The sequence below is a fragment of the Micropterus dolomieu genome, linkage group LG10 (genome assembly GCF_021292245.1).
Source record: "Micropterus dolomieu isolate WLL.071019.BEF.003 ecotype Adirondacks linkage group LG10, ASM2129224v1, whole genome shotgun sequence".
NCBI lineage: Eukaryota > Metazoa > Chordata > Actinopteri > Centrarchiformes > Centrarchidae > Micropterus > Micropterus dolomieu.
This window is the reverse complement of record NC_060159.1, coordinates 7881739-7893729: the sequence shown is the minus strand read 5'-3', so window position 1 is coordinate 7893729 and position 11991 is coordinate 7881739. Positions and strand designations below refer to the sequence as shown.

Sequence of the window (11991 nt, the reverse complement as noted above, 5' to 3'; positions counted from 1 at the left end):
GATAAGGTAGGCTACAAGATTTAGTTTACATACAATTGCCTAAACGCAGGACGTGAAATGGACATTTACTCTCTTACTGAAAAACTGTACATGTACAACACTTTTATACCGCATTTGCAAAATTTCGCAAATGCCACACTTGAAATTATTTTACTTGTTCCTCCAATTTTTTAAATAACGTTTTTTAAATCACGTCACTTGTTTTTAGGCATGTTTAGCCATTTTCTAAACTCTGGAAAGAAGCCATTTTCTCATTCCACTGGCATACCGTTTCGCAAAAATACTATTTTAAGAATGACTGGCCAACGTGGAATGCTGTGTAGTGGCAGGATGTCAGTGACTTATCGGTCAAAAAGGTTGTGTTTGTCATGAGCTTTTAAGACGTGACTACAGCCCCTGTGTGCCTGCTGTAAATAAACACAAACCCCTTCCAGAATTTGATACAAATAAAGTCATTTAATCAGCACTGTTTAACAGCATGGTCAACAAACATCATGGCTTTACAAACTCCTCTTTAGTGGTTTATCTTCAACCAAAATACAATTACAAGGGTGAAAGCAACTACTAAGAAAGTTGCAATGGTCACTGCAGGTCAGTCCGCAGGTATGTGTGGTAGGAAATGTCACATTACATCAAAGGCTTCCAAGCAACTCAAACATTTTAACAATCTCTTGACTTTAATTCCTCAGTTTCAGTGAGGGAAACCTGGCTGAGAGAAAGTAATGTTGCTGTTTGCAATTACATTTTTGCCTCCATAGACAGAAACGTAGAGCCTTAACAAACTGCGTGGTGCTGCAGACAGCTTGAGAGGAAACTTTGACGAGAAGAAAATGTTTCATGTCAGAGCTGAAGAGTGCAATTCCAGATCATAGTCGTGTGTTCCACCTGGTATATTATATTTATTAAAAGCAAATGCATCACTGAGTTGTTATTCAATCCATGTTCTGTAGAAAATAAACAAATATTGGAATGACTCATTCAAAGAACAATGCAATTGAAGTCTAATGGATGTACAGTTAAGAGACCCCAAAAAGGTTGTCATTCTGCACTAAAATGCCAAACACACCAACAGAAGCATTTCAACACTTGAATCACTTTGATGAACAATTATGGGAATGGTCACATTGTCAGACAATGGCCAGCTTTCCAACTGGGTACACTGATGCGGCCTCCAATTCACATCAATTAAGTGATGGAACATAAACACACACGAACAGGTATGAATGTACGTCGTACATGTATGCCACTTTTGTGGTGACCTCACACACAAAAGGCTTGATGAAAACAGTAAAACAAAACAAACACTTGACACTGAAAGCAGGTTGAAATGGAATGTCATTCCAGAAGATGACCACGTAAATTATGATAATGATGATATCTGAAGCATACCCAAACAAATCTTGCAACTCTTCACTACGTCATCTGTACATATACAATGCCTGTCAGTAGTGCTAGCACTGAATTTAAGACGTGTAAGTAGTCCGTTAAACACACACACACACACACACACACACACACACACACACACACACACACACACGGAGCTGCCTTTCAGATAATAGTTTTTTCACAAAAAGAAGATAGCTGAGCGGTGACTAAGACATTTTAAATAAAGCCGTCTGTATATCAGATAAGCACTGGAGCATCATCGTCATACATACAGATCTCAGTTACAGCGTGTCATCGTGCTCACAGATCTGTGTCGGCGCTGATTCACATGAAAGCACTTGAGTGAGAAGGACTTAGCAGAAGAAAAATAAAAATAAATCACATGTAGCTCATTAGCTTATAGAAATGTTAAAGAGACTGTGCTCAAGTTTTTGAGTGCAGGTGTAAACAGTAAATAAGGCTGAAATATATTTCTAGAAAATAAGCTGTAAAAAATATTCCTTCGTCTTGCTCCCTGGGATTCTTTCCCTGCTCTGTTTTCACTCTTTTGGAACATCTGCTTTACATTTTAAGAGAAAAGGTAGAAAACATATCTATACATATACAGTATATCCTTTGGTTAGGGAAAGAACCCAATATTCTATACTCTATTCAAGTAAAAGTGATTAGAAAAACAAGCCTTCAGATAAATACATATAGAGTCAACATGCTAATGTTACTCCTGTGAAGTAATGTATCTCTTATTGAGGTTTGGGATGCTAAGGCAATCACCAACTTCGGGATAAATAATATTTACATATTTAATTTTTTCCTTGTGTGTTCATCATAGCAAAACGGCTGTGATCAGATTTCTTTTTCTTCAAGCACACAAGTAGGAACTCTTGACAAAGATCTGTCTACTTTGCAATAGGTTGTTTGAATTACAAAAAAAGTCCACATTGTTATTATTGCACAAAACAAAAAATACACATATAATGTGCACACAGGAATAAGACTTGACGTTAGACCGATGCATTCACAATAAGTTAGGACAAACTAAAAAAGGCTCTGAATGCAATTGGTTACAGCGGACACATACAGAAATGTGGGTAATTTTGGTCTTCCCCTACTATGGGAGAAACCAGCTGCACAGGTCCTGACTGCACCCAGGCTAATGAGTAATGCCAGTGTGCAGGTTTCAAAACAGGGTGGACTTTGGTTTGAGTCCAAGGGAGTGTAATAGGAGATATGGCGAAGTGGGGTGGAGAGACTGGCTCAGAGGAAGAGCGACAAAAAAAAAACCAAATAACAAAAAGGGATATCAGCCAAGAAAAGGAAAAGTAAGCGAATGACAGTGATTGATTATCATCCAGAGGTTTGATATGACAGGAAAGCGGATGATGTGGCTCAGTCCTGAAGCAGGCTCTCCTCAGCCACCCACCCAAGCGAGGGTAGAGGCTGTTCACGTCTGGAGTACTTCAGCTGCAGCAGGTCGCCCACTTCACTGATGGCCTCCAACGCCTGGCAAAAGAACAGGAAGACTGCTATTAATCTGAATCTAATGACATATTATTTATGTCAATCAACATTAAGTAAAGACAGCCAGACAAACGAGCCAGACAATATAAATTAAAACAAGCAGGATGAGCAGATTGCGCACAGACAGCACAACTTGACAGGATTGGTTTTGTAGGTGATGTGACGAGCCTTAATCACACTTGGATTTTCAAGCACTAAACATGACAGAAGGCTCCCTGCATGAACCACAACTGAACATAAACTCCTCCACTTCTTTCCACAAGAGACTGTATCAGCATTGCAACACTGCAGGGCACCTGGAAACAATTTACCTTCCTGCTGACCTTTCTTCTGATTCCAAGGGTTTGAGAAATAGCAAGAGCTGGCTTTTCCAAAGACGGAAAAAGCGGCTCCTCGAAGTGCTCTACAAAGGCAGGCTGATGCCCTTTAAATGGATTATTACAAACGGTGTTGACATGCTCCTCAGTAAGATGAATGAAGTGTCTTTGGAGAGACAGAGCAGCTCAAATAAAAGTCTCTGTCTGAGCCACACTGTAATACTTGGAGACAGCTTGGTCTTTCAAGTTCCTTTATAATAAAGGACATATTGGGAGCCTTTATTAGGCAACAGACACACTCGCACGTTGAGTATGTGGACAGACACACAGACACACACACACACACACACACACGTGTACATAGAAAACTGTCAGTCAGCACTGAGGCAGGTTCATCAACGGCTGAGAAATGCTTACAGAGTCGCCCGTGAATCCAAACAAACGCTTATATCAGGGTGAGGTTAAAATTAAGTCTACAGCAATAAAAGTCTGTCCTGCAACAACATCCATTGAACTGTATCCAGTGGTGAAGAAGGCAGACTCTGAGCAGAGATCCAATGTCTTTCTCTTTGTATCTTAGATGATGAATAAAGATCAAATGGCAGTTGTATATTGGAAGCGGCAGCATTCAATAAAAACACAGAGCCCAGATCACCCAAGGAAACTAGTTTTACTCATCTCGCCCAATACAGAGAGGGGTGACCCTCTGACTGATTCATATAAGAGATGACAGTTGAGCAAATGTGAATAATCTTAGAGCCGTTTTGTCTGTGTTGCCAAAAATACCCGGATTTTTAAGAGCAACCATAACCATTTTAAAAGGGATTTTCATGCTGATTTTAAAGTTGTTTTCTTCCCATTGCAAGTGAAAACCCCCTAAACCATTTTAGAGTAAAGAGGCAAGACATCTGAGAACGGCTTCTGCCATAAGAAAGTAAAGGGAAAAAATAGCAAGAAAATGTAAAGGCACTGCTGATGATGTCACCCATCATCAGCCACAGTCATTTGTAGTGATTTAAAAAAAAAGTGTAACCTATAGGATGGTCTCTGCTGGAAACTGAATTTTTATAATTCAACTTTAACCATGTTTTTGCATTATTGATTAAAAACAACTACACGCTTCTATTTTAATATTCATAATAAATATAGATGCAACATTTTCTTTTTTCTATTTTGGACAGTGATTGGACAACTCGGATGACTTACTGTGTCAAGCATCTCTCTGGTATGGGCAGCCGAAACACAGAAACGTGCCCTCGACTCGATGATGGGTGTTGCTGGGAATCCGACGACCACTGTGCCTATGTTCCTCTTCAACATCTCCCGACCAAATGCCCTGAAAAGCAACAGCAACATTAGACACAGGGCAACACTTTGCAAATCCTACTGACGATCTGACCTCCTCGCCGCCACCAACACCACATCTTGGGTCGTGTTCTCTTTAATGTGTGAAACTGAAATCATAAACAGTTTTCCACACACACTACATCAGACTCTATTTAGAGAAGGGACGGTGAGAAAATTAAAATTAGCGCGTGAGCCTTTATGTGCTTTCCAAATGTGAAATCGCTTGGGAGATTGTTCCGATCAGCATTCGCAATAATCCTTGATGTTAGAAGCATTTAAAATATATCAAAATATTGAAATGGTGGAGAATCACATACCCAATTTTAGCAGGCATATAGAGCATCATGGGTACTACGGGCGAGTCATCGTTGCCATAGATGATGAAGCCCATGTCGTGGAGTTTCCTGCGGAAGTAGATGGTGTTCTTTGAGAGCTGTCTCAGGCGTTCAGCACCTGGAAAAGGCAGATAAAGAGGGATATTTCACAATGCGGGCATAAGACTGATATTAAGCTTATTTCTGTTACTCAAAGCAGAAATTTGGGTGGACAACAGGTAATTACTATGGTAACTTAAGTTTTTAGGTGGTGAGCCTGCCCTACTTTACCGTAACTGTACCTTAATCATGAATGACGAGTGAACACTATTTCCAAGTGATGAGGAAAACCATATTATACTGTTGTTCTATTGCAATTAGAATATTTGGATAACGACTATCTACCAGTTTTATCTCTTAGCTTTGTTGATTAAAGCCCCTTATTGCCCATGGTGCACCCACACAGGTGTTGTCTCTTAATTTGCCTGATTAGACCTCTTCTCATCAGATCTGTGTTCACACGTACTGACTGTTCTTGATTGGCATTTTTCTACTCACTCTCCTGATGCACCTGTCGGGCCGATGCCACTTACACCTTTATTATTTGTATTAGTACATGAAGTTAAGTGACCTCACGCAGCTCCAGGCAACCAGTGCCAAGGTGTAATCAGCCACCATGAGTGAAAACAACTGTGGGGATGTGCAGGTCTAACAACACTATTTTTAGTTATTATTTACGCTTGTAAGCCTCATAAAACTGTATCATCAGCTGTTGTTCAGAGGAGGAAACAGCATGTACTTTTGCAGTGATCCATCACTGATATCTGCACTCTTCTGTTTTACATTGCAGAACATTAATATCATCTGATGGCAAGAGCCCAAGGTAGTCTAATAAAACTGATACACGGTGCAGTAGGAAGTCACAATTAATGATCCAAGTCCTGCTCCACTAACAAAACCATGTGTGTAAAACCCATGAGTAAACAAAGTCTTTCAACCTGCCCTTCACTTATTTGGAGATAGTACTACACAACTCGCCTTTGAAGACAACCAGGATTCTTTAAAGTCGAGGTCAAGGGGCTGAAAGTAAACAGGCATCAATCCTCACGTGTCACGTCTGATGCACACTGTGGGTTCACTTGCTGAATCCTCGGCCTGAGCTTCCAGAGACAGCATCTTAACCAAACAAATAACCATATGGCACAAAGCGCCAACAGCAACACAAACATCTGCCTGGCTGTGCTGAAAAACAGCAGAAACACCACTGCTTCAAAGTGCCCTGAGACACAACAAGTCTGACATTATATTTATCCAGACATTCCCCCCCGTCAAGGAATCCAAACCTTTTCTCATCACTCAGTTTGCAAAAAAACAGTAGCATGATATTCAGACACTTTTCAAGGGGCTTTGTTTTCATCCTTAGGAAAGCTTTGCCCGTCTCATGCCCTTATTTCCTATGCACACATTTGATTGATGTGAGCTTCAAACAACAAACGCCCATTTTGATGCAGGAACCTATGCTGGGAACCATGAGCAGCCATCCTTAGTGATTTAAACACAACAACTGTTTGCAGGCAGCTCCACTGTCACTTCAACTTTGTGTCTTGTGTCTGAATCTTTAAAGGCCTGAATTTCAAACTGTGAAAGGGCTGCAACCAATCAGACTGTCACTGTTAAGTCTTCTACAAGGAGAACTGGGATTTGTTGTAAGGTCAGCCAGTCTGGCCTTCTCTTCTCAGAAATGGCTGTGGAACAGTCATACTATATGGTTTGCTCCAGGTGTTTACTCCTGTACCAAATGACTGAATGGCTTGGGAGCGAGGTAATCTGATCTTATATCAGCATTTTAAGCCCCGTAAACAGTAAAGGGGCGCCGCCCTACAAGAAAAACAAGGCTCAGTGATCTATTTGTGTGTGTAGGTGATGAGTCCAACAGAGTTTGATCTGCACAGGTCTCTGGTCCTACGCACCATGCTGCTTTGTACCCAGCATGAATGCAAAGAAGCACGCATACGCAAAGAAACACATCTGAAAGCCATAAAAGGGAGAGGGCAGAAGAGTCAGCATAGCACCTCTCCAAGATCTTCCATCAGCCTGGACTGCGTCGGGCAGAGGAAGGGAACTGTCTACACATTAGTTTTAAAAATGCACATCCCGAAAGATAAAGACAGGAGGAGGAGGCTGCTGTAGAGGACTACAGAGAGAGCCTGAGATATGAAAAACCATGCTGAAGAGACACAATCAAACTGCAGGATTTATCTTACCATCACCAGACTTACCGCACAAGGGTAGCGGTAAAATAAAATAAATAAAAATCACATGAAACTCTTCTGCTTACAAAAGCTGAGGTAACCATCTCAATATATTAGGGAAAAAAACATAATTTTTAATAAAGTAATACAGTTTTACTTAGAGGGGACACCCACTGTCAGCCAACTTGAAAAACAATATCATGTGACATTCTAAAACTTAAAAATCATAAATTTGCATCCAATTTTGTAGTTGCAATTGGCATGTTGTCAATGTAACTGTATAAAGGGCATGGACCAATGTGGCACTTAGAATCTGACAATGACAAACAGATAAGAATGTCTAACACACCTTTATTTACTGGTTAATCATTGCAAGTTGGCCACAGATAGTAGCCTTTATCAAATAGCCGGGAATTAAGCATTGCCAAGGTAAATCAGCACACTCAGTGGGAAGGAGTCAAAGTACAAAAGGCGGCAAAGCTGAAAGAAAGAAACCAAATGTCAACCAGTCATCTGCTACAGACCTGAGGTTTTACAGGACTTAATGAAGTCTGAGTCACAGGCTTACACTGCCACCTTGTGGTTATTGATGGAAGGCCATGCCAAGAGACCAGATGGTGATTAAAGCTCTCTTTTCAACACATATGCATAGATGCACCTTTAAGTGTCATTTTCTGGCACCTACCCAGTGTTGTCCCGTCCTCGCCCATGATGATCTTCATAGAGGTGATTATCTGCTGGGCCACAGGAGGGGACATGGAGGTGGCGTACAGGGCGCTATGGGAGTGGCGCCGCAGGTAGTCGATCAGCTCCTGACATAGAAATGATATTAAAGTTGTTTTTATTTTCCAATAACAACATTTTAGAATCTTTATTTTGTTTCTGTAAAAATAAAATGTCCCATCATGGATAGACAATGAAATACAAGTTATGAGAAATGTGTTAAGGATGCCGATGACTGATGGTGGGTAAAACTATATTTTAATTCGGGTATTTTGCATTAGAGAATAGATGGAACGATTTCAAAAATCCTATTACCACATTATTTCTTATGCAGGAGATGATGTAATTGGTTACATAGAAGCTTTACATTTTAATTATTGTAAATGAACCAGATTGAAGGATCAAGCTGAGAGTTTCCTCATTGAAGGAAACAATATTTCAGTTAATGCACCATCAACTGGGCATTTCACATTGGGCACACAAAAAGATGTGTGCTTGAGTGTTTCAGCCAGTTATTTCTGTTTTTCTTAACCTACGCAAATTGTAAAAAAAAAAAAAAAGTAGCCTTGTCTGCAGCACTGACTGAAAACGAAACAAAAAACCTGAAGCTAAATTTCCCATTGCTGGTAAACAGTGCTGACCAATACCAAAACTGAATGACACACAATGTGTTGGATCTCAGCAGTAAGGAACTTGCTACAGTCCCTAAAGAGGGTGACTAAGCTCTCTGGCTACTGTAATCAGTATGCTACATTATCCCTTACAACAGAGAAGGCGTCGTCTTCCATTGTCTGACCTCAGCTTTAGTTTTACCTGTGCTATAGTTCACCAACCTTTTTGCCTCCAATGTATCCTCCGGCAGCACCAAAGCTTTTGGTGAATGTTCCCATCATGATGTCGACATCTTTTGGATCCAGGTCAAAGTAGTCCACCACTCCTCTACCATTAGGTCCCAGGGCCCCGATACTGTGGGCCTCATCCAGGTACAGATACGCCTTGTAGCGCTTCTTCAGAGCAATGACCTCTGGCAGACGCACAATGGACCCCTCCATACTTCAGGACAAGGAAATGTTGCAGAAATCAATTAATTCAGAGTAGTCCCACAATTTATGCTATGATATGCTTAGACCTAAAAAATAAACTCTTTATTTGAATTTCATAAGCTTTCTCACTCCCTAATATTCTGACAAAAGCTCTTTTATGAAGATACAGTATTTAGTTAGACTAACTGACACTCTCAATCTAAACTAACATCAGAAAGCCGCATAAACGTTTTTTAGGCCTGGTGCACACAAGAGGATTTTCAAATCTTAATCGATTTTAAAAACGTGGTATATCACAGACCTAATCCTAAAAAATCCACACACCAGATGATTCAGGACAACACTCGGCTTTTATACTAGACGATTTCAGTTCTGTTATGTGTTGTGCAGGGGAAAAAAAAGAAAAAAAAAAACAGAATACAATTGTGGGTGAACTTGTGGCTGAAAAGACGTAATCAGAATGGTTTATACATTTTTAGAGCAATTACACAGCACGTTGGTGATGCTTCCCGGTCAGCTCGCTCTCATTGGCTGTTGCAGGGTTCTGATCAAAGGCTCCACAATTACATCAGTAAACACCTCACACTACAGTATCTTTTTGGCTGATAATCTGTACCTACCAGCCTTGGATCGGGAACATCCCTGCGATTGACGGGAGGGGGGAATCGCATTCAAAATCAGCCCAATTATTCTCACGTGTGCAGCCAGCATTAGGTGTGTATGATAATGTCTGTGTAGGTACTATCTATTTTAGGAGCTACTTAGAAAATCCCAATGGAACTGAAACACCATTAGCATTGCATAAGTAAAGTGCATCGAGTCTGTCAGGGTGTCTGAGTCTCTGAGAACTATATTGATCAACAGAATTGATTGCTTTTATAGTAAGTACACCTCAAAGAACAAGGAATGCATTATGCTTATGGGATAGTGGGCACACTTCCAAATTTTACTAAACAAAATGATATAAGGGTGCGTTAGCATTATCAACTGTCTGCATGACAAATTGTAAAATTGGTATTCACACTTTGTCCCATCAGAAAATGTCTTTGTTTATTCTGTTTTATACAAAGTCAGGACATGAGTGTGACATCTAGTGAATCCGTGTAGCGAAATGTTCCCACACTGAACTCTAATCTGCTGAAATACTGCTTTAACGCACGTCTGCATTGGCTTCACTTTTCAGACCTCAAGGTTCCTGCTTGGGTCACATAATAAAAAGAGCCTTCACGTCCTGCCATTTAGGTCCTATGGCAGGCTTGGTAAATCAATGTATTTGCATTGTGACACCATAATGTCACAAGTAACAGTTCTACACTTGGCCAAGGAAGTATATGGTTAAATACTATACATCTGTTTTGAACTCCTTTCATGCTTTTTCTTAAATGCATATATACACACACATACACACTAATATTATTTATTTATATATATATATATATATATATATATATATATATATATATATATACACACACACACACACACACACACACACACAAATAAATAAATAATAAAAAAAAAAAAACTACCAGTCAAGCTAAATGAGTCGGCACCTAGAAAACCGTGGGTGTCAAGTAATTGGCAGCGAACGGAGTGAAATGTGATACAGCAGTGGTATCAAAACACTTCATTAGCAAAGTTAGCTTAATTATCTAGCTGATGTCATTTTCAAGTCTCTGGTTATTTTGTGTGTCTAAGTGTACTGTGCACGTGTGTGAGAGAAAGACAAAGATTATTGTGTATACCTGTATATGCCCTCCACCACAATGAGAATTTTCTTCCAGGGTCGGTGGGTTCTCGGCTGTCCGTGCACAATAGCATCTCTCAGCAGCTTCTCCAGGCTTTGCATGTCTACAATAAAGAGAAAAGACTTGTTGTCTATGTTGTCTCAGGATAGATTTTGTTCTCCTCAAGTAATACGAGAGCTTTCTTTAATTAATGAATGAGTGTCAATATTTTATGATCACAACACTTAAGCACTGAGGGTGTTTTCTTAGCAGTCAGACTGCCTGGCTTGTGTTTGCTGATTGTGTGCTTGGATAACTGTAAGTCAGGATCTCTGGTGACCGTGTGAATACGTGTGTCTGTGTGTGTTTATCCTGAACTGAAAGGAAAAATCCCACCACACCCACTACTGTGTGATTCAATAAAGTAATTGAGAGAAAGACAAAGTCACAATTTTATCTAACTCTTCTCAGGTATGGTGCTCATTATTGGAGGTCACCCACTGTTGTGTTTGTAGACCCGAATTGTAGAGCCAGACAGGCGGGCACCCAGCACCAGTGACGCATGATTCAGCTCGTCGCTCAGAATAAGACAACCCTAAAACAAGAAGACAAAAAGATTTTTTGTAAGAGTTTTGATTGTTTTAGCTTGTGCATCAGGAGAGCAGCAATCCAAAATTAGTCAGAAAAGTCAAACACTATTCAGGGAGAAATATTCAATCCGCTTCAGATCTTTGCTTGCATAATTTTAACACTCCCGGATTTCACATGCCGAGGTTTTTTAGTGTTGAGCAATGACTTTGATTATTCCTCTTTGAGGAACACTGAACTGAAGTCTCTGGATACACGCGGTGTGACTAATGATGCAGGCTTCTTCAGGTTAAGCTGTTCACATGAACTTTTAATACTCCGTGACTAAGTATACCTGTTGCCATGAATTAATGTCTATACAGTGGGGGAAAAAAGTATTTGACCCCTTGCTGATTTTGCAGGTTTGCCCACTTACAAAGAATGCAACAATCTACAATTTTAATCATATGTACATTCTAACAGTGAAAGACAGAATCCCAAAGAAAATTCCAGAAAATCACATCATATGAATTTATTAAAATTGATAACCATCTGATGAGGAAAAACAAGTATTTGACCCCCTGGACAAACAGCATGTTAATATTTTGTAGAAAAGCCATTATTGGCCAGCACAGATGTCAAACGGTTTTTATAGTTGGTGACAAGGTTTGTGCACATTTCGGCAGGGATGTTGGCCCACTCCTCCCTGCAGACAGCCTCCAAATCATTCAGGTTCCGAGGTTGTCGCCTGGCAACTCGAATTTTAAGCTCCCTCCAAAGATTTTCAATTGGAT

The 11991-nt window shown here is 40.2% G+C and overlaps 1 protein-coding gene across 1 annotated transcript in view; it reads right to left on the bottom strand.

Annotated features, from left to right (window-relative positions):
- Positions 1-436: 436 nt before the first annotated feature.
- The window catches only part of sptlc2b (serine palmitoyltransferase, long chain base subunit 2b), a 20072-nt gene continuing 8517 nt past the window's right edge, over positions 437-11991 (bottom strand). The window contains exons 6-12 of the mRNA XM_046060658.1: positions 11132-11225; positions 10649-10754; positions 8694-8913; positions 7823-7949; positions 4889-5024; positions 4431-4560; positions 437-2889 (exon numbers count right to left, since the gene is read on the bottom strand). Of these exons, the coding sequence (XP_045916614.1) occupies positions 2776-2889; positions 4431-4560; positions 4889-5024; positions 7823-7949; positions 8694-8913; positions 10649-10754; positions 11132-11225 (927 nt within the window). The 3' untranslated portion in view covers positions 437-2775. The remainder of the gene's footprint in view (positions 2890-4430; positions 4561-4888; positions 5025-7822; positions 7950-8693; positions 8914-10648; positions 10755-11131; positions 11226-11991) is intronic.